The sequence below is a fragment of the Halyomorpha halys genome, unplaced genomic scaffold (genome assembly GCF_000696795.3).
Source record: "Halyomorpha halys isolate HHAL.00 unplaced genomic scaffold, Hhal_1.1 Scaffold990.1, whole genome shotgun sequence".
In the NCBI taxonomy this organism is placed as follows: domain Eukaryota; kingdom Metazoa; phylum Arthropoda; class Insecta; order Hemiptera; family Pentatomidae; genus Halyomorpha; species Halyomorpha halys.
The window spans coordinates 117,929-140,128 of record NW_027113518.1 but is presented as its reverse complement, the minus strand read 5'-3'; the positions used below and the strand labels follow the sequence as shown (position 1 = coordinate 140,128).

General features: G+C 32.3%; 2 protein-coding genes across 4 annotated transcripts in view; one reads left to right on the top strand and one right to left on the bottom strand.

The window, feature by feature from the left end:
• Positions 1-3,156: 3,156 nt before the first annotated feature.
• On the top strand, positions 3,157-13,449 carry LOC106687633 (serine/threonine-protein phosphatase 6 regulatory ankyrin repeat subunit B). 3 transcript variants are annotated; one of them, XM_067050963.1, is made up of 4 exons: positions 4,630-4,966; positions 5,046-5,189; positions 7,004-7,444; positions 11,542-13,449. In XM_067050963.1, the coding sequence occupies exons 3-4, from the start codon at positions 7,013-7,015 to the stop codon at positions 13,324-13,326; spliced, it is 2,217 nt and encodes a 738-aa protein (XP_066907064.1). In that variant the 5' UTR covers positions 4,630-4,966; positions 5,046-5,189; positions 7,004-7,012; the 3' UTR covers positions 13,327-13,449. The 3 variants fall into 3 exon arrangements, with proteins under 3 accessions (XP_066907065.1, XP_066907064.1, XP_066907066.1); XM_067050964.1 differs by lacking the exons at positions 4,630-4,966; positions 5,046-5,189 and adding an exon at positions 3,157-3,235; XM_067050965.1 differs by lacking the exons at positions 4,630-4,966; positions 5,046-5,189 and adding an exon at positions 10,127-10,360 and having other exon boundaries at positions 7,316-7,444.
• A 2,216-nt stretch (positions 13,450-15,665) lies between these two features.
• The window catches only part of LOC136796656 (uncharacterized), a 43,419-nt gene continuing 36,884 nt past the window's right edge, over positions 15,666-22,200 (bottom strand). The window contains exon 2 of the mRNA XM_067050967.1: positions 15,666-20,581. Within this exon, the coding sequence (XP_066907068.1) occupies positions 18,196-20,580 (2,385 nt within the window). The 5' untranslated portion in view covers position 20,581 and the 3' untranslated portion in view covers positions 15,666-18,195. The remainder of the gene's footprint in view (positions 20,582-22,200) is intronic.

The window sequence follows — 22,200 nt, the reverse complement described above, 5'->3', positions numbered from 1 at the left end:
AGTATTGACATTTTGGCGGTGGCTGCTTACTGATCAGATATCTATGAGTTAAACTCGTATGACCTATTCTCAATCTGGCAATAGCTACCTCCTCCCTGCAATTGGAACGGTTTGATGTGGTCCATGGTTTAGTGGTTTTTTTGATATTTTTTAATTTGCTTGGCGAGCTTTCATCCCACATGGCTTGCCAACTAGATGATATCTCATTTTTCATTGGAAGACTTATTTCTTGTGGTGTCAGAATGGCCGTGCCCTGACCTGGAAGAGCAAGTGCTTGTTTAGCTGCAATGTCTGTCAGTTCATTTCCAGTTTTTCACAAGTTTTCGAGCATGTTGGTATAATTGTGAATTTTTATGATCACCGGGTGTTTCGGGTAAATGATCTTCACGGCTTTTAGTGAACTTAAAGAGTCGATAATGATAACTATGTTAGTATTCGTTACTGTCATGGAGAAGTGGAGTGCTGAGGCTATTGCATGTAATTCAGCTGTATATACACTGCATAATTTATGCAGTTTTATTTTATAGGTTGAGTTGTTTGTGATGAAAGAGGATGCTGTAGATTCGTCAGATTTTGATCCATCATTATATATAAAAAAGGATCAGGAATATTTTGACAAAGACGTGAGAACCTAGTTCTATATTCAGTAGGTGACGTACTACCTTTGGGAAATCGGGATAATTGTATTTGGTAGCCTGTGTATCCATGAAGGATTGATGACTTCCGGGATGTACTGAGGTATTTCTTTAAAGAACTCAATAGCAGTACGTGTTTTTTCTGCCAACGGGAGTGTTGAATTAATTTTATTTCTAAAAAAAAAATTGAATATTTAGGTTTGAAGATGTATTTATGCGTAGAGTGATCGTTTCAATGGTATAATTTCGAAATATAGTTTATCGCCAGTTTTTTCCTTCTGAATAAAAGAGGAGGTAGTCCAGCTTCAGACTAAGAACGGGGCTAGTTCGAAAAGCGCCGGTTGCGATACGTATCCCTGTATGATGAACCGCATCTAGTCTAGCAAGGATTCGGTGTCTGGCAGAGCCGTAAATGAAACATCCATAGTCCATCTTCGAGCATATCAGAGTCTGGTATAGTTTGATAAGTGTGTGTCTGTCTGAGCCCCAAGAGATGCCGCTAAGAAAGCGTAATATATTTAATTTTTTTATTGCATTGGATGTTGAGATGTGCGTTTCCCAATTTAGTTTTCGGTCAAATATCATCCCCAGGAATCTGCGGTTATTTGTGTAGGGTATCAAAGAACCGCCTAAATGTAGTTCAGGAGATGGTAGGGTTATTCTTTTTCGGGTGAAATTGAGGCATTTAGTTTTCTCAGGTGAGAACTCGAGACCAATTGAGAGTGACCAGTTATTAATTCTATTTATTGCTTCCTGTAATTTATGTTTTATGGTAATTGTATTCGCCTATCGACAAATAATGGCTAGATCGTCCGCGAATAGTAGCGGTTTAACCCCCCTTGGCAAATTGAGTCACAATTGTTAATTTCTAGGCAGAATAGTGTTGGGCTGAGAACACAGCCCTGTTGGACTCCACTATTCTGTTCGTGGTCAATGGAAAATTCGCATCCTATTTTTACTCTGAAGTGGCGATGTGAAAGAAATTGTTTTAAGTATTGGTACATTTGCCCTTTGATTCCGACAGCTGATAATTTTCTAAGGATTATATCATGTCTTATATTATGAAATGCTTTTTTAAGATCAAAAAATATCGCAATTGAGGCTTCAAGGTTTGTGTCCGTCTGTTGAGGATTAGTATTAAAATATATGAATTTTACCGAATTCCATTGTCTACTTAGTTTTACTATAGAATTTTTTTTGTTTAATACGCATGTTTCAAGCACGGCTCCTCTCGCAGATTTTATTCTCAAATGACAAATCGTTTATATAGTTAATTGCTTCTATAGTAACAACTAAATTAATTACCTAGCACTGTGTGAATACTTTTCAGTCCTTCACACACAACAGACCCAGCAAACCCACCTTGAAATACCAAAATGCAATGAAATGATAGCTGCACATTCTCTGTATACATATATTTTCATAAATGCAGAAGGGGATAGAAAAAAAAATTACCCAAACAACAAAAGCATGCAACTGAAATAATGAATATGGGAGATAAAAAAGCCCAGTTAATTCTTCCCATCTTAAGTTCCCTCAATTCAACGTTCTTAATTCTTCATTTCATTCCCCTTTTTTTGTCCGATTATTTGAATTTATTTACAAAAGGCGCTGTTCTTAGCTTAGTGTGCAATGCCAGATAATAGTTTTGTAAATTATTACTTTTAAGTTTCTGACAGATCCGTTACTTAGGACTAAATCTGGACAAAAGACTGACATGGTATCCTCATATATGACTGAAAAGACAGGAAACTGCTCGTCGATTCCGACTTTTGCAACATTTACTAGACAAACGGTCCAAACTTCCAATCCATTACAAAAGACTGATCTACATGATTATTATAAGGCCTATTTGGACATACGGAGTTGAGCTATGGGGCTACTCTAAACCATCTAATTCCTCTCGAATCCAATCCTTGCAGTCCAAAATCCTTCGTAAAATCCTTAATGCTCCTTACCTTGTCACAAATCAAATCATCCATTAGGACCTCAATGTCCCCTATGTTGCCGATATGGCCAGAACCAGATACCAATCCTTCCATAATAAACTTCCTAACCACCCAAACCAACTCGTTTCTAACCTGGCTTCTCCTTCACTACCTAATAATCCTCCTAGACGTCTGGAAAGAGGATGGCCTCGAGATCTTCTCCTTTAGAAATGTTTTTGGAGTTCTATCAATGGCTAGATTCTCCACATGTTTTTATCATGTCATAATATCACTTACAGCAAATTTACTTGATGTGTTTATATGTATACAGTTGTAAATATCAATAAATAAATTATTTAAAAAAAAAAAAAAAGTTTCTGACAGAAAATGCGAGCTACGCAATTTCGAAATGGGATAACATTGTTCACTTTTCTGCTGCTAACCATATATTTTGTGTTATCCGTCTTTATTTATAGCTTTAGTATAGAAATGGCATATTTTGTTTTTATAATATTTCGTCAGAAGATTTTATTCTCGTTATATCTAATCTGAAATGGGATCTCAAAGATAACAGTTCCCGCGTTGACAATAAATTATCGGCCTTTGTGACAATACATTTACCTTGGTGTTTATAGGCAGTGAATACTTGTAACAGCTTAGTACCACTTTTGGGTAAGTACCTATATTTATTCATACCTATATTTATATTTATAATACCTATATATATTCCGGATATACCTTATGTAATTACAATTATTTTTAATTACATTCCTTTACATTTTAGTGTTCTTGTTCTCTAGTTATATGATAAACTATGTTTTGTTTCATTTGTTTTATGTGCTTTGTTTGTATCAACTGCATTTTTATTTTATTTTTATTAGTTAACAAGATGTTTTTGTAAACTGGTAGAGGGAAACAAGGTACAAGGATACCTGTTATCTCCCCTAATACCTACTGGCCTATGTAAACACTGTACAAATGTATATATACAAGATTAAAAGGAGAAATAAACTAGCTTTTTTCCTAATAAATATATTTAGGAGGTAAGAAAAAAAAAATAGCTGATCTTGTGCAAGTCATTTCACAGATCTTTTTCCCTTTATTTTTAAGTTCTGCTTGTGACCGAGCTAAACAGTCACCATGAAAAATTAAAGTTATCAATGGAATTAGAAAAGGAAGGTAAATTAAGATTTTTAGATATGTTGATGATGAGGCAAGTTAAGAATATAATCACGGAATGGACAAAGAAAGAAACAAGCAGTAATATGATATTGAATTATTATTCTTGCCAATCTTATCTTATGAAATATAATGTAATAAATAATTATATTAAAAAAGCTATAAGAATAACTGATGATAGTAAGTTGCATATTGTAAAAAATAAGATAATCGATATGTCACTAGAAAATGTTTACACTAAAAAAAATTAATTTACAAGATTTGGGAAATGAACCTTAAAAATGTCCAAGATAAAACACAAAACAAAATGGTGAATAATAAAAAAAATGTATGGATTCAATTATACTAAGGGACTATCTGAAGATATTAAGAAATCTTTTAAGGATTATAATGTTGATGAATACTCTAACATCATATTCATCAAATTAATTAATACTCCAACAATAAAATCAAAAATTATTATAATATATTAAAGGCCAAAATTGATACAAGAAATCAATCGGGATTAATATATAAAATTCCCTGTCTAAATTGTCCAGCTATATTATACAGGTAAAACAAAGAAATTGCTGTGTGATATAATTTACCAACACAATAATGATTTAAAAAACAAGGAGAAAGATCCAAATAAAATAGCACTAGTGCAGCATACAACCAAAAACCAGCATACTTTTGATTTTGAAAATACTATGATTTCACATTAAGGAAATAATACATTAAAAAAAATGCTTGAGTCCATCTACATATCAGAAAACATTAATTATATAGGGAACTTTAATACAGACAGAAGAAATATGAACCAACACAATGCAGAGATTTTAAGTAAAATTAATTTATGAAAAATATGGGATATAATTAATGTTGATAATTATAATTAACCTTGATATGAATTTTAAGAATAAAATAAAGAGAAAATTTAACCAAAATATAGTTGTAAGAAATAAATTAAATGCATGACCTGAGTGTAGGGAAGGTTACAAATAATGTGATAAATTTTAATAAAGAAGGTTGACTTTGATAAAAAGTTTTAATTTTTAATTTAATGTGAACAATTGACTAATTAGGTGATTAGACATTATTTAAGAATTGCTTATTAGTAAAATTATATGATTCTCGATTGTTTTAATGTCTCATAAGGCAATCTGTGGACTGATATAAATGACCTGGGCAGAATAGCCTGCATAAAGTTGTTTTTTAAATGATGTGGTTCTAAAATTGTATAAGGTATGATAATTTATTAATATGTTATTATTTGTTTGGAATTGTTAAAGATCATATGTGTAATAAAAGTTGTTTGTAATAGATTGTCCTTGAGGATGGTCGAATTGGCTGAAACGTCGGACTGATAAAGGAATAAAAAATGTTTTGAGACTAAAATGGATAAAATTTTATTTATTTGAACCAGTCTTAAGAAAATGTATAGATTATAAATAAAGTAAAGTATAAGGTTAGTAATGTTAGTAAAAGGAAATAAGACAAACAGAATTTTTTAAAATGAAAAAAAATGTTGGATGGTTTTCTGCAGCATGCTGTGGGACTAGTTCATATTTGTATATAAAAAGTAGAGGAATTTTTTTAAAACTTCTTTTTTTTATCTTTTTTTTTATGACCTCCTTTCTGGTCATTTCTAACATACGTTGGGGGCAGGAGTATCTACAGGATACCACCCTATTTTAATGCTATGGTTGAGGTCAAGTTGCTATGGGCCCTCCACAGAAATTAAAGTTGACCCCCCTGGCCTTATTTGGGAACCGACAGTTCCTAGACTACAAAGACCGGCGTCTCTATTTCCTGAGCTACAGACGCCCCGAGAATGAAGGAACTATCATACTAGCAGCTTTTGAGGAGATTAGGACAGTTAGAAAATGTTTCTCTGACTTTATTTGTGTGTAAATCGACGTATCTCCCTTCTTTGCCAAAACTTGTCAGAAAATAAAGTTTTGTTTGCTTATGGAATAACCATAACATTTTAGAATATTTCCATTTTCACTAGTAATATATTTAAGAAAAATACAGAGTGTATTAATTTAATGCAATGTTGCTTATGATAACTTTACCACAAACAGATGAGTAAATTAAAAAATCTACCATTTAAACATGCAGGAAACTATTCTAAAAAGTTGGCTGTCAATATTAGGAACAGATTTTCAACTTTGGGAGAACAAGTTGTCAACTTAAGGTTCCAGTCATTAGAAATGAATGTTTTAGATTCAGATTAAAGTTTTATTCTGGGCGATCAACTTCTAGATTATTATGCCCTTTTTGGCATTGTATTTATGAATATTTTTAATATAGACTGTTTTCCTTAAACAATTATGCTGGTTGATATTGGTAATTTATATTTTAGAATACAGTTGGGTTTCTTTCAGAACTTTTATGATTTTGTCTATGGAATCTGCTGAGTCTTTCAGAGCCAATTGAAATGAAAGATATCACAACATATGGATTTTTAATGAAATCCTGGGTCGAAATTTTTGGTATATATCACTGACAAATATTTTCCTGAAGTAAAGGAAAGGGCAAGGGTGTTTGTAGTGTTCCTAATATTGGCACTATCATCAATTTTTATTTATTTAACATATTTTATACTTTTAATGTCCTAAATTCAAGTGTCATTGGGTTCTTAGAATTAACAGAAAACAACTTAATGCATGCTTTACAAAAGAAAAATCTTTGGAAATATCCTTCCCTTCTTATCAAATTCACTAAGGAAGAGAGCAATGTGTGCTTGACTTGAGGGTGTATCGTAATAAAATGGCAGGAGGTATTATTTATAGAGTTACACAGTTGATAATATATTATATTGATAATTAGCCAATATTATTTTTCACCCATTTTAAGCTCATCCTCCTATTGGCAGAAAATTTAATGAATTTTCTTAGATTGAATTGTTATTCTTCAAATTTAAATTTGAAGTGTCAACTTAAGGAACCATGGCAACTATTAGATCATTTACCCTAAAGCTCATATTTAATAATTATTTTTTTATAGAAATATTAATAAGCTAAATAATGAATATGTTAACATATACATATTTAAATTTAATTTCATAAAATTAAGACATAATGTTAAAATGATTTTTTTTCTTAAATATTCATTGTTTTTTTTTTCCTTTCACCACACTTCAGAATTTTTATTATTAGAGATTTATCTTATTTTGTCACATATTTGTGAAAATATAATTTGACTATTTCAATAATTGATTAATTTTAATTTTTATGTTCATGATACACATAACTGTCATTAATGACTAATTTACAGTTTGAAGAAATGCCTTTCCAGCAATTGAAGGGAATCGCTCCCTTGTCCAGAAACAGCTTCTTCAGAAAGATATGGTTTGGTGCCGCCTACGGTGCAGCGGCCAACATCTTCGGACCTTGTACCATCGCTGACATGGAGCTTAGTAGTCCACAGTGTCTGTTGCTGGCGCTTCTCTACTCACTGGTGACAGGAGATACAATGTCCTGTGTCCTGCTTGCCGATGTCTGCCACCGGATCCAGAAGCTACGCCTGAGGTACTACAGAGTGTGGCTTCTAGAAGAGTTCTCTTTTCCCCGGACCGACATGGAGAACGCCATGGCTCTCCTCACCCAGCTGGTAGCTGATGGGACAATGAAGTTACCAACTCATGTGATTGTAATAATGACATCTCTGGCCAAGAAGTATGGGATCACTGATGTCCAGCTCAGGACCTTATCGGAGGTATATATGTGTTTATCTCAATATTGAAATCCTTCATAATTTTATTTTATGCTGGTAGCATTTTGTAAATAGCCCTTTCTTTATTTCATAAATACTTCTCTACTAACATTTCGGGGCTTTCTCTCATCTTCTGTATGAACCCTCTGAAGTAATTCTCCATCTTGTAAAATGGATATCTTTTTCTTGAGCGTTTATATCGATTTTTCAATACATAATCTTTTTGTTTTGTTTTTACTTTTCATGTAGTTACATAATCTTTTTTTTTTTTATTCATGTTGGAATACTTTACCTGAAATTAAATATTTCATAGGTAAAGGTAATTTGTAGTTTCTAAAATTTAAAAACAAAATTATTTTGCTAATTCCAATTAACAAAGAAAATGCTGTACGTTTTGGCTAAATACTTATTGTATCTACCACAATTTTAACTATTAGTTTTAACTGTAGCTAATTTTTACCCAACTCTGTATGGCATATTTTTCAAAATGCCTGTCGTATATTTTTTGTTTACAATCACTAATTTTATTAGTAAAATTACAAGGTTAAATTGTGAAATATATTAAGTATGAGTGAGCAGATTCTAAACCTATGTTTATACTACTGGGTTGTTAAGTGTCTGATGTTGGTTGTTTCGAAATTGAGGAAAAAAATCTGCTTGCCATCAATGCCTTATTTATTTAATTATCAATTTAAAAAGTACAAAAAGTAAATTAACAAAAGAAAAAAATAACATAATGGAACATTTTTTACTTAGTCTATCTGTCTGTGTATGATTAAATCAGTTTTCCGCAAAAGTAAGAAGTGGATATGGCATTTTATTTTATTTTATGCTAGACCATGTTTTAGATAAACCATAATTTAAATATAAATAATTTACAATTAATGTAAGCCGTAACTCCCCCCTTGATTTTTAGGACCCAAGAATAAAAACAGAAGGAAAAAAGTGAGCTTATTAGATACATGATTTATTTCTGGAAATATTCTATTATTAGGCAGATAATGACAGGAAAAAGTGTTGGTGGCATCCAAAAAATCATCAGAGATAAGTGCAAAACTGCCTTATATTTTCATTGTGCGTGCCATTGGTAGACCTCGTTTTTAACAATTTAAATTCAGTCGTTTCATTTTCAGTAATTTATTGTGATTATAGGTAATAAAAATTTTAAAAGTAATGATTGAATTTTATGAGGTAGAAATAAAATGATGAGGATATTTCTTGGATTGCGGAATTAGATATCTTTCTTTTACCCAACATTTTAGAATGGAATACATTTGTATATGTGTGTGTGCCTGCCTGCTCCTCTCTTGGCGAAATCCTGTCTAGGCCCATGAATATTTGAACTACGTTTTGGGCTCCTCTGCCCACTTCTAAGTTCTACAAATAAAAATATTTATAATCTACTGTTTAACAATCAACATACAGTACAATCAACAAAATTTATATTGTACCTTAATAAAAAATATGAAGATAAAGAAATAAAAAATATTAAAGAATTTTTTATTGAAATATTAATAGTAGACCTTATATAATAGATTGAAGGATGATGATCACCAATGGTACAAGAATAGTAAAAAATACTGTTTTTTTAGTAACTAATGTTTCGCCCCTTATTGCAGGGCTGAATTCGGGTGGTTTTGGCATAGGTATCATTCAACCCGGATTCAACAATGTTGAAGGCCTGCAATGTGGCGAAACTTTGGTTAACAATAAATAGTTTTCTTTTACTATTTTGATACATTTATTGACCACCACTTGGGCCCTGTTTCATAATAAAGTACAAACTAATACTATTAGTTATGTAGATTTATCTTAATTCAATTACACAGACTTGTAAAATAATAACCTGTACTTAAGTATTTTTAATTCCTGTAATATCACTAATAGTCATCCCAATCATGAAAAAAATAAGTATTAGTATTATTACTACACTAGTTTAGACACTTGTACTATGAACTAATACTATTAGCTAGGGCCCTGGACTATCTTCCTACAACTCTCATGTTTAGTTTTAAACTTTCTTACCCACTTTCACCGTGAGTTTAATTTTAAAGAAGTTAAATTTTTAAACAAAGCAGAGGATGTAAGAATTAGAAAATAGTTAGGATCTATTTATATAACCTAAAATATTATATAAAAGACGTAGTTAATTTTAAAACTGATTGAGGAGGAATTGGAAGCATAATAAATAAAATATATTTTTAAAACAATTAATAATTAGTAAGATAACAAATTAAAATAATACACAACATAGAGAAAGAGTATTAAATAAATAATCAAAGTAATAATAATGCAATGCTTAGTTTTATTGCACATTAATATTTTTTTTTTTGTACACATTTACATACCAAATTTCAATATTTAAATACATATACTTTCTCTTCACTAATTAATGACACATTTAAATTTTGTTTTGAGATTAAGCCAAAATTTCTTAGTTATTGTCCTTATTTTTACCCTTACCTTATTATTAATCTATGAAGATATGTCAATTTAAATTAAAAACCATTTTTATATATTCCCAAATGAATGTAAGTCCCATTTTTTATTTTATTTTTCATTTGTGTTGTTATCAAAGAATGTTTACCTAAAACAGTTTTTACAATTGCAAATCATTTTTATTTCAAGTAATTATTGCCATTTAAATGTTATTATTAAATTTATAAATTACATTTTAAATTTTAGTGGACTAGCATTGTTGAACTACACATCAAATATATGAGCTGATTGTTGTTCATCATGTACAGCAGCAGTAGGAAAGAAAAAAATATCTGCATATACCGAAATTAGCTTTATGAACAAGCATCGTTCATTATGGTTATATATTGAAATGGAGAAGCCCATGTGTAAAATGGGACAGTGATTCAAGTTAAATCTTGACCTTTTTTTTGATCTAAGATGTTCAAATTCTATATATTGGTAAATTTTAATAGAAAACCAACATCTTATATTTCTTACGAGGAGAAGATAGTTGGGGGTGCTGTCAAAGAGAAATACAATTAATTTGGTGTAACCTATTTTATTGTGCCAACGTTTCGGCTAGAGTTTCTAGCCTTCTTCAGGGCTAAGAACAGAACAAGATAACCCCAGTAAGTATAGAAAATAAAAAGAAAGTATAAACAGAATAACATAAAATGAATAATTTTACAAAATAGAATTAATAAAATGAAGTGATGAGAGAAGCGGGAAATAAAATGTATACATAAGTAATTGAAAAAGTGGGTAAACTAACATAATTAAGGAAATGAAATAAAAATGAAGTTATGTAATGAAAAGAAGTATGAACATATTAGTTATTAATAATTTAAAAATTGAAATATGGAAAGAAAAAGAAAATTGAGTGGAAGAAAATATATGTAACAATAATAATTGATAAAGAGGCAAAATATAAGTAAAGTATACCATAAGAAATGAATAGAAAAAAAAAATTTTGATATTGTCAAACATATAGGCACTCTCCAAGTTTAGCTCTCTAGCTTGAAAATCAAACGCCTAATGGATACTGTGCCAATGACGGCCAAACTCTGAATTAAAAAAGCCGTTACAAGAATGACTGAGTGTTTTTTAAGAGGAAACGTTATGAGAGGGTAAAAATAAAAATTATAAGTAGAAAATATTTATATATTTATTAAAATATATTTAGAGGAAGAAAGCGTGTGAGAGAGTGACGACAAATAGTTATAGGAAGAGTTAAAAATATATATGAACGAACGAATTACCGAATAACCAAGTACCAGAAGATGGCAGTGTCATGGGCATTTAACAACAGTTAAAAGGAGGAAATGTATATAAGAGGGGGACAAAAAATGTGTTAGAAAAAGTTTAAAAGTGAAATAATACGTTAAAAGGTTGGCGGAAAAAAAAAAATACAATTGAAAAAATAAAAATTTGAAAATTACTTTTTTAATAAATTAACTATTTGTGAATATGTTAATGATAAGTTGTTCTTCTCGGTCAAACTCTAGCTGAAACTTTGGCACAATAAAATATGTTACACCAACTTATTTGTGTTTCTCTTTGACCGCACTCCAACCATCTTCTCCTCGTATGTCATCCATGGTCAACTATCTCTCATAATTAATCTAATATTTCTGTTTTAGAAAGGTCGCTGTGAGTTGGCTGATCAACTTGAATACGCTGTTATTAACAACAGTCCTAGAGATATATTTGACCTTGTTAGTGAAGGTGGAGATGTAAATATGTTGAATCAGTCAGGAAATAGTCTACTCCATTTGGCTGCAAGGGTCAGTAGCTGTTCTTCCATTAATGCACTTGGTTTCCTGAAGGCAAACCTGGAAGTCGTGAACTCTAGCAATGTCACTCCCCTGGAGGAAGCAGTGAGGAATGATTGTGCCTCTTCAGTTAAGGCTCTGTTACTGGTTGGTGCCAGTTCAGACAAGCGTTTGGTTGGAGGAGACACCTACCTTCATATTGCTGCTGCTGGAAGCCGCAACGAAGCACTTGAGGCTCTGGTTGAAGGAGGGATGGATCCAAATGAAAAAAACAACTACGGCGAAACACCGTTAGTTCAAGCCATAAGAACGGGTAATATCCGGGGTGTTGAGTTGTTACAAAAGAAAGGAGCTGATTTCAGTATTCTACTGGATATCAGATTGAAAGGTGGTGACTCCATTGTCCATTCCGTAGTTCAATCAGGAAATGTTGAAATGCTGAAATTATTGAAATATAAGAACACAACAGCAAACATAAAAAATGAAAAAGGCCTCACGCCATTGCATATTGCCAGTGATGCATTGATTGTGAGATTACTCCTCAGGATGGGGTTGGGAGTGGACACACATGATAACACAGGTGTCACTCCTTTGATGATGGCAGCGAAAAATTCAAAGGCAGACATCGCAACTTTCTTATTGCTAAATGGTGCCAATCCCCACATCAAGGACAAAGAAGGTCAAACCCCGCTTCACTACGCTGCTGCAGGAGGCTGTTCTGGGTCAGTAGCAACTCTGCTCGCCGCTGGAGCTAGAGTAAATGAACAGGATAATGTAGGCCGTACTCCAGCTTTTGTTGCAGTCTCCAGTAATAAGTCTGCTGTCCTACAGCTGCTTGTTGAAGATGGAGCTGACCTGGCTATGAAGGACAGTAATGGTGATGGAATATTGCATTTTGGTGTTCTCAGTGGATTCGTCGAGATCGTGAAAATGCTGCTTGATGCTGGGGCAGCGGTAAATATGAAAAGTCAGAAACAGAGCACTCCCTTACATCTTGCAGCATACCTAGGACACGCCACTGTAGTGAAATCATTACTTGATGCTGGGGCAGCAGTTGATATGAAAGATCGGGTAAAGAGGACAGCCTTACATCTCGCAGCAGAGGAAGGACACACTGGAGTAGTGACAGCACTGCTAGATGCAAGAGCAGCAGTAGATATGAAAGATAAGTTACAACTTACTGCATTACATCGTGCAGCAAAGAGAGGACATTTGGCAGTGGTGAACGTATTGTTGGAACATGGCGCAGCAGTGGACATGATAGGTCTGGAAGAGGTAACTGCCTTACATGCAGCAGCTGAGAGAGGACACACAGCAGTTGTGACTGCACTTCTTGATGCCGGGGCAGCGATAGATTTGAAAGATAAGGGTGGGACCACTGCCTTACATCTTGCAGTGCTTAGAGGACACACTGCAGTCGTGAGCTTGCTGTTGGACCGCGGGGCAGACATATCAGCCAAAAAATTCTTTGAATTGACACCACTAATGTTAGCATCTAATGCGGGCCACTTGGCCGTGGTGGAACTGCTCGTCGATCGTGGTGTTCCAATAAATGAGACAGATGTAAGAGGATTTACTGCCTTACGGTATGCTAAAATTCACAAGCACAGAGGTGTATCTGATTACCTGAAGTATAAAGGCGGGCGCATGTGAAGTTTACAAACTAGTTGTCTCCTGTACCTATCTGTGTGGTTTGAACTTAGCAGAACTTTATTATGGATTGCAATTAAATTTAATTTGTTTCATGATTAATAAAAGACCTTTTCTAAACTTTAATTATTTTAAATATAATTCCACCTTAGTGTGTATTATATTATTTTTTTAATTACTTAGTGTACATTACATAATAAATACAAATATATTCATATACTTTTTTTTTTTATGTTTTGGTCTAAGTCTTCCATCGAAGACCTATACAACCTCAGAGTGGAAATGTCAAGAATCATTTTTCAGGGTTCCCATGAAAGAGATTGTGACCGACCTGTAAGGGAATTGAACCTAAAAAGTTCTCAACTCTAGAACCTCTATTTCTAATAAATAAAATAAAAAAGAATCAAATTCAAGTGCACTAAAAATAAGTTACAACTACTGTTACATATTTACAAGATTAACAAACATCAGAAATACAAAATCTAGAAAAATAATAAATAAACCAATAAAAAGGTAAACACAAAAATCTTCTAACAAATCATAAAACTTGATGTATATTCCAATAAAATTAAATAAAAGGAAAACGAATGAAATAGTGACGATCATATGAATATACATACATATTTACAGATTCTTTGTAAATAGTAAAAACATCCAATAATGTTTTAGTTAAATATTATCTCTCTTTCTATCTATTTATATTTTTATTTGAAACTCTTAGTTTTTATTCTTCGGTAATCAGGTGGACAGAAGGTGTTTAAGGATAGGGGTAATGAAGACTATTTAATAGTACATTGGTATGAGGATTTTAATCAAATCCCTTCTAGAGAAAGTGAAAAAACTATGAGATAAAGTAAACTATTATCACCAATTTTACATTACTGGTCAAATTGTAAAAAATACATCCTCATAGGTCCTATTTTAAATTTTTTCATACTACTTTTTGGAAGATCGCTGATTGACCGTGTGTATTATTAATAAAAGAAATATTTATTCTAAATTTATAACAATTTTGATCCTTTTTTTCATCTCAACTTTTATTCTTTAAAATTTCTCCAACGTTTCGGCCCTCAGGCCATTCTCAAGGATACCACCTACAAAAAGATTTTTTTATTTTTATATAACAATTACATTATTTCCTTCAACTACACACTGATTTCTTTGCCCCTACCTTCAATATTGATGTCATTTCTTTTTTAAATCTTAAAATTGTAGGCTAATTGCCCTTGTCACATGATGAATGGAAAGAAATCAGTGTGTAGTTGAAGGAAATAATGTAATTGTTATATAAAAATAAAAAATCTTTTTGTAGGTGGTATTCTTGAGAATGGCCTGAGGGCCGAAACGTTGGAGAAATTTTAAAGAATAAAAGTTGAGAGGAAAAAAGGATCAAAATTGTTTTAAATTAAGAATAAACTAAACCACTCTCAAATAAGTATATATAAAATAATTAATCTAAATGAAATATAATCCGGGTGCGGTAAAAAAAAAAAAAAAAAAACCCAAATAGTGACAACTATTTCAATGAACCAACGTTTTGCGCCCCACGTTGCTGGGTTTTGTCAGGGCTAAAAAAGATAACACTTAATATAAGTAAAAAATAAAAAAAAAAATGTAAATGGAAAATTATAGGGAAACGTATTATAATGAAACGTAAAAATAAATAAGAAAAATAAAAGATATACAAAAAATAAATGAAAACGGAAACAGTCACAGATAAAAAGAATAAATATAAAAGACAGTACAAAATAAGAGATGAAAAGGGGGGATAAGAATAAAATCAAGAAAAAAAGGAAGAAAATGAACAAGACAGAATTTATACCTGTTTTGACAGAAGTCAAAGTCAGAGTGAACCATTTGTATTGGGAGGAATACAACTGGTTCTCTTCAGATTCCACTACAATAACAAAACTTTTTCACTTTCTAAAAATCATTAATATTTATGATCACATATAGTCTAACTGTCCAGCAATAGATAAGTGGATGCAAAATTAATTATAGCAATTTACTAACTACCTCAAATCTAATTGCAACTTTTTAAAATGTAAATCATAGTTGTAAATATGTAATTTTAATTATAATTGTAAATTTGTAACTTGTAATTGTAATTGTTAATTTATAACTTTCTCACTTTGTAATTATATGTAACTTTGTTAATATGTCAATTGTTACCTACTAACTTTGTAAACTCAGTGTAAATGGCCCTAGTGGTCGAAACACTTAACTAAATACATAAATATTGGGAGGAGTGGGGATGATGGTAAAGTACGTTACATTTGAAAGTAATTATAAATTAAACAGTGTAGAAAAAATATTAAAATGAGGTAAATTATTACGCTTAGTCAAGTACCAAACATTTATTTTATATAGTTTTCTAGTTCTACATTATCTTACTTGTAATTAAAATTATGTTGAGATGAAACAACATAATCCTAAATTATTTGGCAGAACTTTTGTGTACCGTGGAACCCTAATTAGGTACTACTGAAGTAAAGCAGGAATGGAGAAGCTAGAATATAGAGGGAGTGACTAAAGGTGCACCGATCTTTTGACGTTACTACACTTGAGGGAATCAGGCTCTAGTCATCGCAAATACGCAAGGGAAGTACACTCGTCTCTATTCCTCGTGGGGTAACATGCTGCAGAGAATCAGTCCTTAGAACCAGCTGGAAACGAAGGTGGAAGAATGTTGAAGTTGTTGTTGTAGTTGTTGTTGGTTGGGGCTTTTGGGCGTAAAACCCTGAGGTCATCAACGCCCACGCTTCTCACTCTATAATTCTATTTCAAGATTTGAAATTCTTTAATTGCTAAATAAGTTTGAATAATTACTTATTTTAGAATGGTTTAATACATGACAAACTTTTGGGTTTAGATCTTATTCAAAAGATTATTCCTTTTTAAGAAAATTAAAACCATTTCTATGTTTTTTGGTCATCATTCAGGGCATCTGAAACACTCGGTCCAACTCCCAATCTACGTAAGTTCATGCAATAGAAATGACATTCCTCAAATATGTGACTGATTGTAAGTACACTGTTGCAGTATTGACATTTTGGCGGTGGTTGCTTATTGATCAGGTATGCATGAGTTAAATTCGTATGACCTATTCTCAATCTGGCTATAGCTACCTCCTCCCTGCGATTTGAACGGTTTGATGTGGTCCATGGTTTAATCGTTTTTAATTTGCTTGGCGGGCTTTCATTCCACATGGCTTGCCAACTAGCTAATATTTCATTTTTCATCGGAAGACTTATTTCTTGGGGTGTCAGAATGGCCGCCCCCCGACCCGGAAGGGCAAGTGCTTGTTTGGCTGCAACGTCCGCCAGTTCATTTCCAGCGATTCCCAAATTTTCTAGCTTAGAATGTTGAAGTAATGACCACCAAAATACTTGATGCTTGAGCAGACATCCTACGACGAGCCCACATTGACTCAAAGGATACCACATCTGTCTTCTTCTCGACAGAGATATCATTTACCAGTGTACCCATTAAGATGTTCTAATAATGACTTTATTTAGGCGCGTCCAGGATGTCTCTGAGAACTACGTTTATTATTCATAAGTTAAAAAAAATTGATATTTACAATATGATACAATCTTAAATACATATATACTAGTTAATAACTAAAGATATAACATATGTGGTCTTGGATACTACTCGATGAGTTTAGGCGATCCTCTTCCAGAGAGTAACGGAGCGCTGATAAAGGCAATGCCCACAAATAGCCCTCAACTATAATGACTTAGGAAACTTTTTACTAGAAGTTATGTTTAAAGCCTTATGATTACTTTAACGGCAAAGATAAAATAATTGAATTGGTGGTATTCTTTTTGGTATTCTACCTTATGTTACTAGAGATGCGACATCGATAAAAAAAACATCGATGTTTTTTTAACCATTTCAGTAACATACGCATGCCCCGACCAGTCAGAAGTGCTTTTTCATTCAACCAATAGAACATGGACTCCAAAAAACATCAATGTTTTTAAATATCGTTGCTTACAATACATTACCCAAAAACATCGATGTTTTTGAACAACTATTTCAGAAACATAAGGTTTGTTCCAACGATCAAGCATTCTACGGCCTGTCAAAAGTGGGTTTTGAAACTAAGAATCCGACATCGACTACAAAATACATCGATGTTTTTAAAATATCGTTGCTTACAATATATTACCCAAAAAACATTGATCACAAACAAAAAGCACTTCTGACTGGCCTGAGCATGATAAGAACAGACCTTATGTTCTTTCAATAGTTGTTCAAAAACATCGATGTTTTTTCGGAAATATACTGTAAGCAACGATATTTTAAAACATCGATGTTTTTGTAGTCGATGTCCTATTCTTTGATACAAAAAGCACTTTTGACTGGCCTTAGACATTATGTTTCTGAAATTGTTCAAAAACATCGATGTATTTTTGGAAAAGATTTGTATGCAATGATATTTTAATATTTGTGAGATATATTTTAATATTGAGCATAGATATTTTAAAACATCGATGTTTTTCTATTCGTAATTTATCTTTATTACGTCTTTAGCGTGATGGTTGGAGGTCCTTTTTATCCCACCACATTGTTGATAGGAAATTGTTTATACTGTAAATTTTTTGTTTTCATTTAGTTACTTTCGGGAAAAAATGAAAAATTGGGACAAACGCAAAACATCGATGTTAAAAAAACATCGGCTCAAAAACATCGATGTTTTCAAAACATCGACATCGATGTCGCATCCCTATATGTTACCTTTGGTATGCTTGATATTTTCGGTTTGTTCTTCGCAAAGCATGTATGTATGACAGAGAACACCATTAATTATTCTCCAGGCAGTATTGTCATCACTTTCTTATTGCAGTGATTTTCTACCCATTTTTATAAATTATCGAACCATTCACCTACAATGTACTTAATGGCAGTCCAACGGTTAATTTGAAATGTATTTTTTAGTATTCTTTCTTGGTCAAGATTTATGTCCTCCAAAGGCTCTCCTACAGGTCTGGTTGTAACGAACACTTTTTCGATTTTACTCCCATTTAATGACCGCATTATTTTTTTGATTAAGTCCTCATATTCTAGACAATTTTCATCAAAGACTTCAAAAAATAAAAACAGCCTTATCCGCCCGTCGATGGCCATCCTAAACAGTTTCTTCTCAAATTCTGTTCTAAGTCTTGTGTCTTCTTGCGCTTCCATCAGATGTTCCACGAGTATATCAATAAAAATGTCATTACTTATAAAAGTTCGTTTCCTATTTTCCAATCCCATTTTGAATTCCTTGGTGAAATTATTGGTATTTATTCTACAAATCCACAAATTTTTATCTGAAATTTTCAGCTTCCTAATTACATTATTAAACACCATAGTAAGTGCAGTTTTGCCTATTTGAGCTTTATCGTCTCGAAACGCCCAATCAGTGAACATAACTATTCTGTTTTCCCCTCGAACTAACTTGTCTTCGGTAACCGCATTGACCAAAACTTTCTTGTAGAGCCAGAGATAAGGCTTTCTGTATGGAGAGTAATCAAACTCAGATTTTACCAGTATTGCCCTCTTCTCACTTCTGGATTCTCCATTGCCCTCTCCAGATAGTACAACGGAAGGAAAGAGTTTATTATTCCATTCAATGGGATAGTCGATGATTGGTGAATCCTTAACTTCATTTCCTACCCATATTGTATCGCTTTTTATCAAAGAAATTAATGTGCTAGAGTCAATTATTTCTTTAAGCAAGTCGGTTGTTTCTGATTTGTTTTCTGTATTTAACCGGCACAGTGTTGTTAGACTAATTTTGTTTTCATTTCCTTGAAAAATTATAACTTCCTTGTTAAGAAGTCTCGTTTGAGTCTTCAAATTGAGTTGTTTAAAACTAAAACCTACATCCTCATCATCAACTGCCTTCAGCAAAGGAATTTCTTTTTTAAAATCTTCTATTTCTATTTTTTCTTCAGAAATTAAAATTATTTTCTTGGACTTATCGACACATATTTTACAAATTTCACAAAGGTAAGCCTTATTTTGTAATATATTGTCTTTAACCTTACAGTAAATTACTAAAATTTTTACAGTGAAACGGAACTTGAACAATTTGAAATATTCTTTTTGTTTTCCGAAACGAATCCACAAGAACTGAAACCTGTGTTTGGCCCACGATTGTAGAACTTGTCGGAGTTTGATTGCTGTGAGAAAACTTAGCTCGGGACTTGTATTGATTTGGAGAAGATGTTCCTTAGATTGAGGACTGATGAATTTTGCTATTTTACTTTTGAAGAACTGTATGTACCCTTCACCGAGCACGATGTTAATGTCCTTGATGATCTCTGAATAATCCGCACCAGCCACAGTGGTGTAGACAATGCTTTCCTCAACATCCGTCAACAACTTCTCAATGCTGGTTTCAGTTAACCAAATTCCTTTTTGTTGATTAATCCATTCGAACATGTTCTTTTGAAGTTCTGATCCTAAGGTTCTTGTGATTGGGAAGTCACAGACTACGCCAATATCTTCATTGATCATGTTTTCTAGTAGAGCCGCATCAGGAAGATTCACAGCCATAATGAAATCTTCTAGAAACATTTTCATCTCTTCATCATTTGCTCCAGACGATTTTTTCAACGCCTTATAGATCTCACTGTTGTCTTTCAGCTCCAGCCTATAACACTTTTTATCACTCTCCTTCATGATTTGAACAAAGTCGTGGTTCTCAAACAGTTTAATGGATATACCACCATTCTTTACATCATTCAAATCCATATCAATGTTGGTTGTTACAATGAAATTTGTTCGGGTAGATTCAAACACCTGCATCTTCTTCACTTTGCAGTAACCCTTCAGGTAATGATGCAGAGTGAACTTATCACCCCAATTGTTGAACTTGGTTTTGGTCAGGTCTTTGGCTGTGATTTTCTTGGTTACTGGTGGCTTCCCATGCTTGACCTGTATCAAATGGTATACTTTCTCTTCGTTGGTCATCACCCAGCAGACTATGTCATCAAATGGGTTAAGTGGTTTATGTTCTGCAGCTACACTAAACTTAATTCCTCTTTTTCTGAGCTCAAGAGACCTTAGAACAAAGAGCGTGCAGAGTCGAAGATGAAACAAATAACCATGCAGGCTGTCCCTTGCTCCTATACCCTCGTGTTCACCTTGACCCAATGCAATGTCTTCATGAACAGTTGGGAAGGTACTTCCAGGAGCATATCTAGGCGTTGAAGGTTTATCTGATCCTCCCTCTGCTTCATTAAGATAGAGAATATCCATTCTAAGAAAATAAAATACAAATTTAGTGATTGCATTGTGTAATTAAATAAAATAATAGCCATAATTTAGATATAATACAATATACACACAAAGTTGTTATATATCGATCTATCGATTATCTCCTATATCGTTACTAACCATATATTGTAATGTTGTTCCATACGAGATGACAATTTGTAATCTTTTTGAATATAGTGTCTTTCATCCAGAGTTGGGCAAAAATTATTCGATTGACAAGAGACGAATACTTTTTTATTCGATTGACGAGAGACGAATACATTTTTGTTCGAATAAAAATACGACTAAACAATCCAAATAATTTATTATTGGAATATTTAAAATACTATTTCAATCGAATAAAAAATAGTTGAATGAAAAATTATTCGAATACAATATTAGTCGAATACATATTATTTGAATAAAAATTTTGATTTTTTTTTTAAATTCACTTACTTTTTTACCACCTTCAATTTCTAATGTATGAGGGTCCTATTTCACATATTCAGTCGAGTAAAAAATGAAAATTCTATCGATTTTAAGATCCCATATCGATTTATTTTATTTCTAATACATGGGGGCAAATTTTTAGGTTTTCGAATATGAAGATTATGAAAATGGTATCAATTTTAACATAGCGTATCTATTTATTTTTAAGTTTATGATTTCTAGCATGTTAGGGTCCCTTTATACGCTTTGAGGAACGCAGAATATGAAAATTATATCGATTTGAAGATCTAGCATCGAGTTATTTTTACTTTTCTGATTTCTAACATGTTACAGTCCCTTTATACGATCTGAGGAATGCAGAATATGAAAAAGATATCGATTTTAAGATTGCGTATCTATTTATTTTTAATTTTATGATTTCTAGCATGTTAGGGTCCCTTTATACGCTTTGAGGAACGCAGAATATGAAAATTATATCGATTTGAAGATCTAGTATCGAGTTATTTTTACTTTTCCGATTTCTAACATGTTAGAGTCCCTTTATACGCTATGAGGAACGCAGAATATGAAAATGATATCGATTTTGTTGATCGCTTATCGATTTATAGGAACTTTTCTGATTTATAACATGTTAGGGTTTCTTTATATGTTTCAATATATGCCAAAAAATGAAAATGCTATTGATTTTATGATTGCGTATCGATTTAATTATCGCGTATCGATTTATTTTAACTTTCTCGATCCCGAACATGTTAGGGTCACTTTATATGTTTTGAGATATATAGAATATGAAAATACTATCGATTTTAAGATCGCGTATCGATTTATTTTAGCTAAGATAAGAAATCTGCATATCTCAAAAAATAAAGAGGCCCTAACATGTTAGAAATCATAAAAGTTAAAATAAATCGATAGTATTTTCATATTCTACATATCTCAACATATATAAAGATACCTTAACATGTAAGAAATCAAGGAAGTTAAAATTAATCTACACGCGGTCTTAAAATCGATAGTATTTTCATATTCTACATATCCCGAAACATATAAAGGGACCTTAACATGTTATAAATCAGAAAAGTTAAAATAAATCGATAGTATTTTCATATTCTACATATCCCAAAACATATAAAGGGACCTTAACATGTTCGGGATCAACAAAGTTAAAATAAA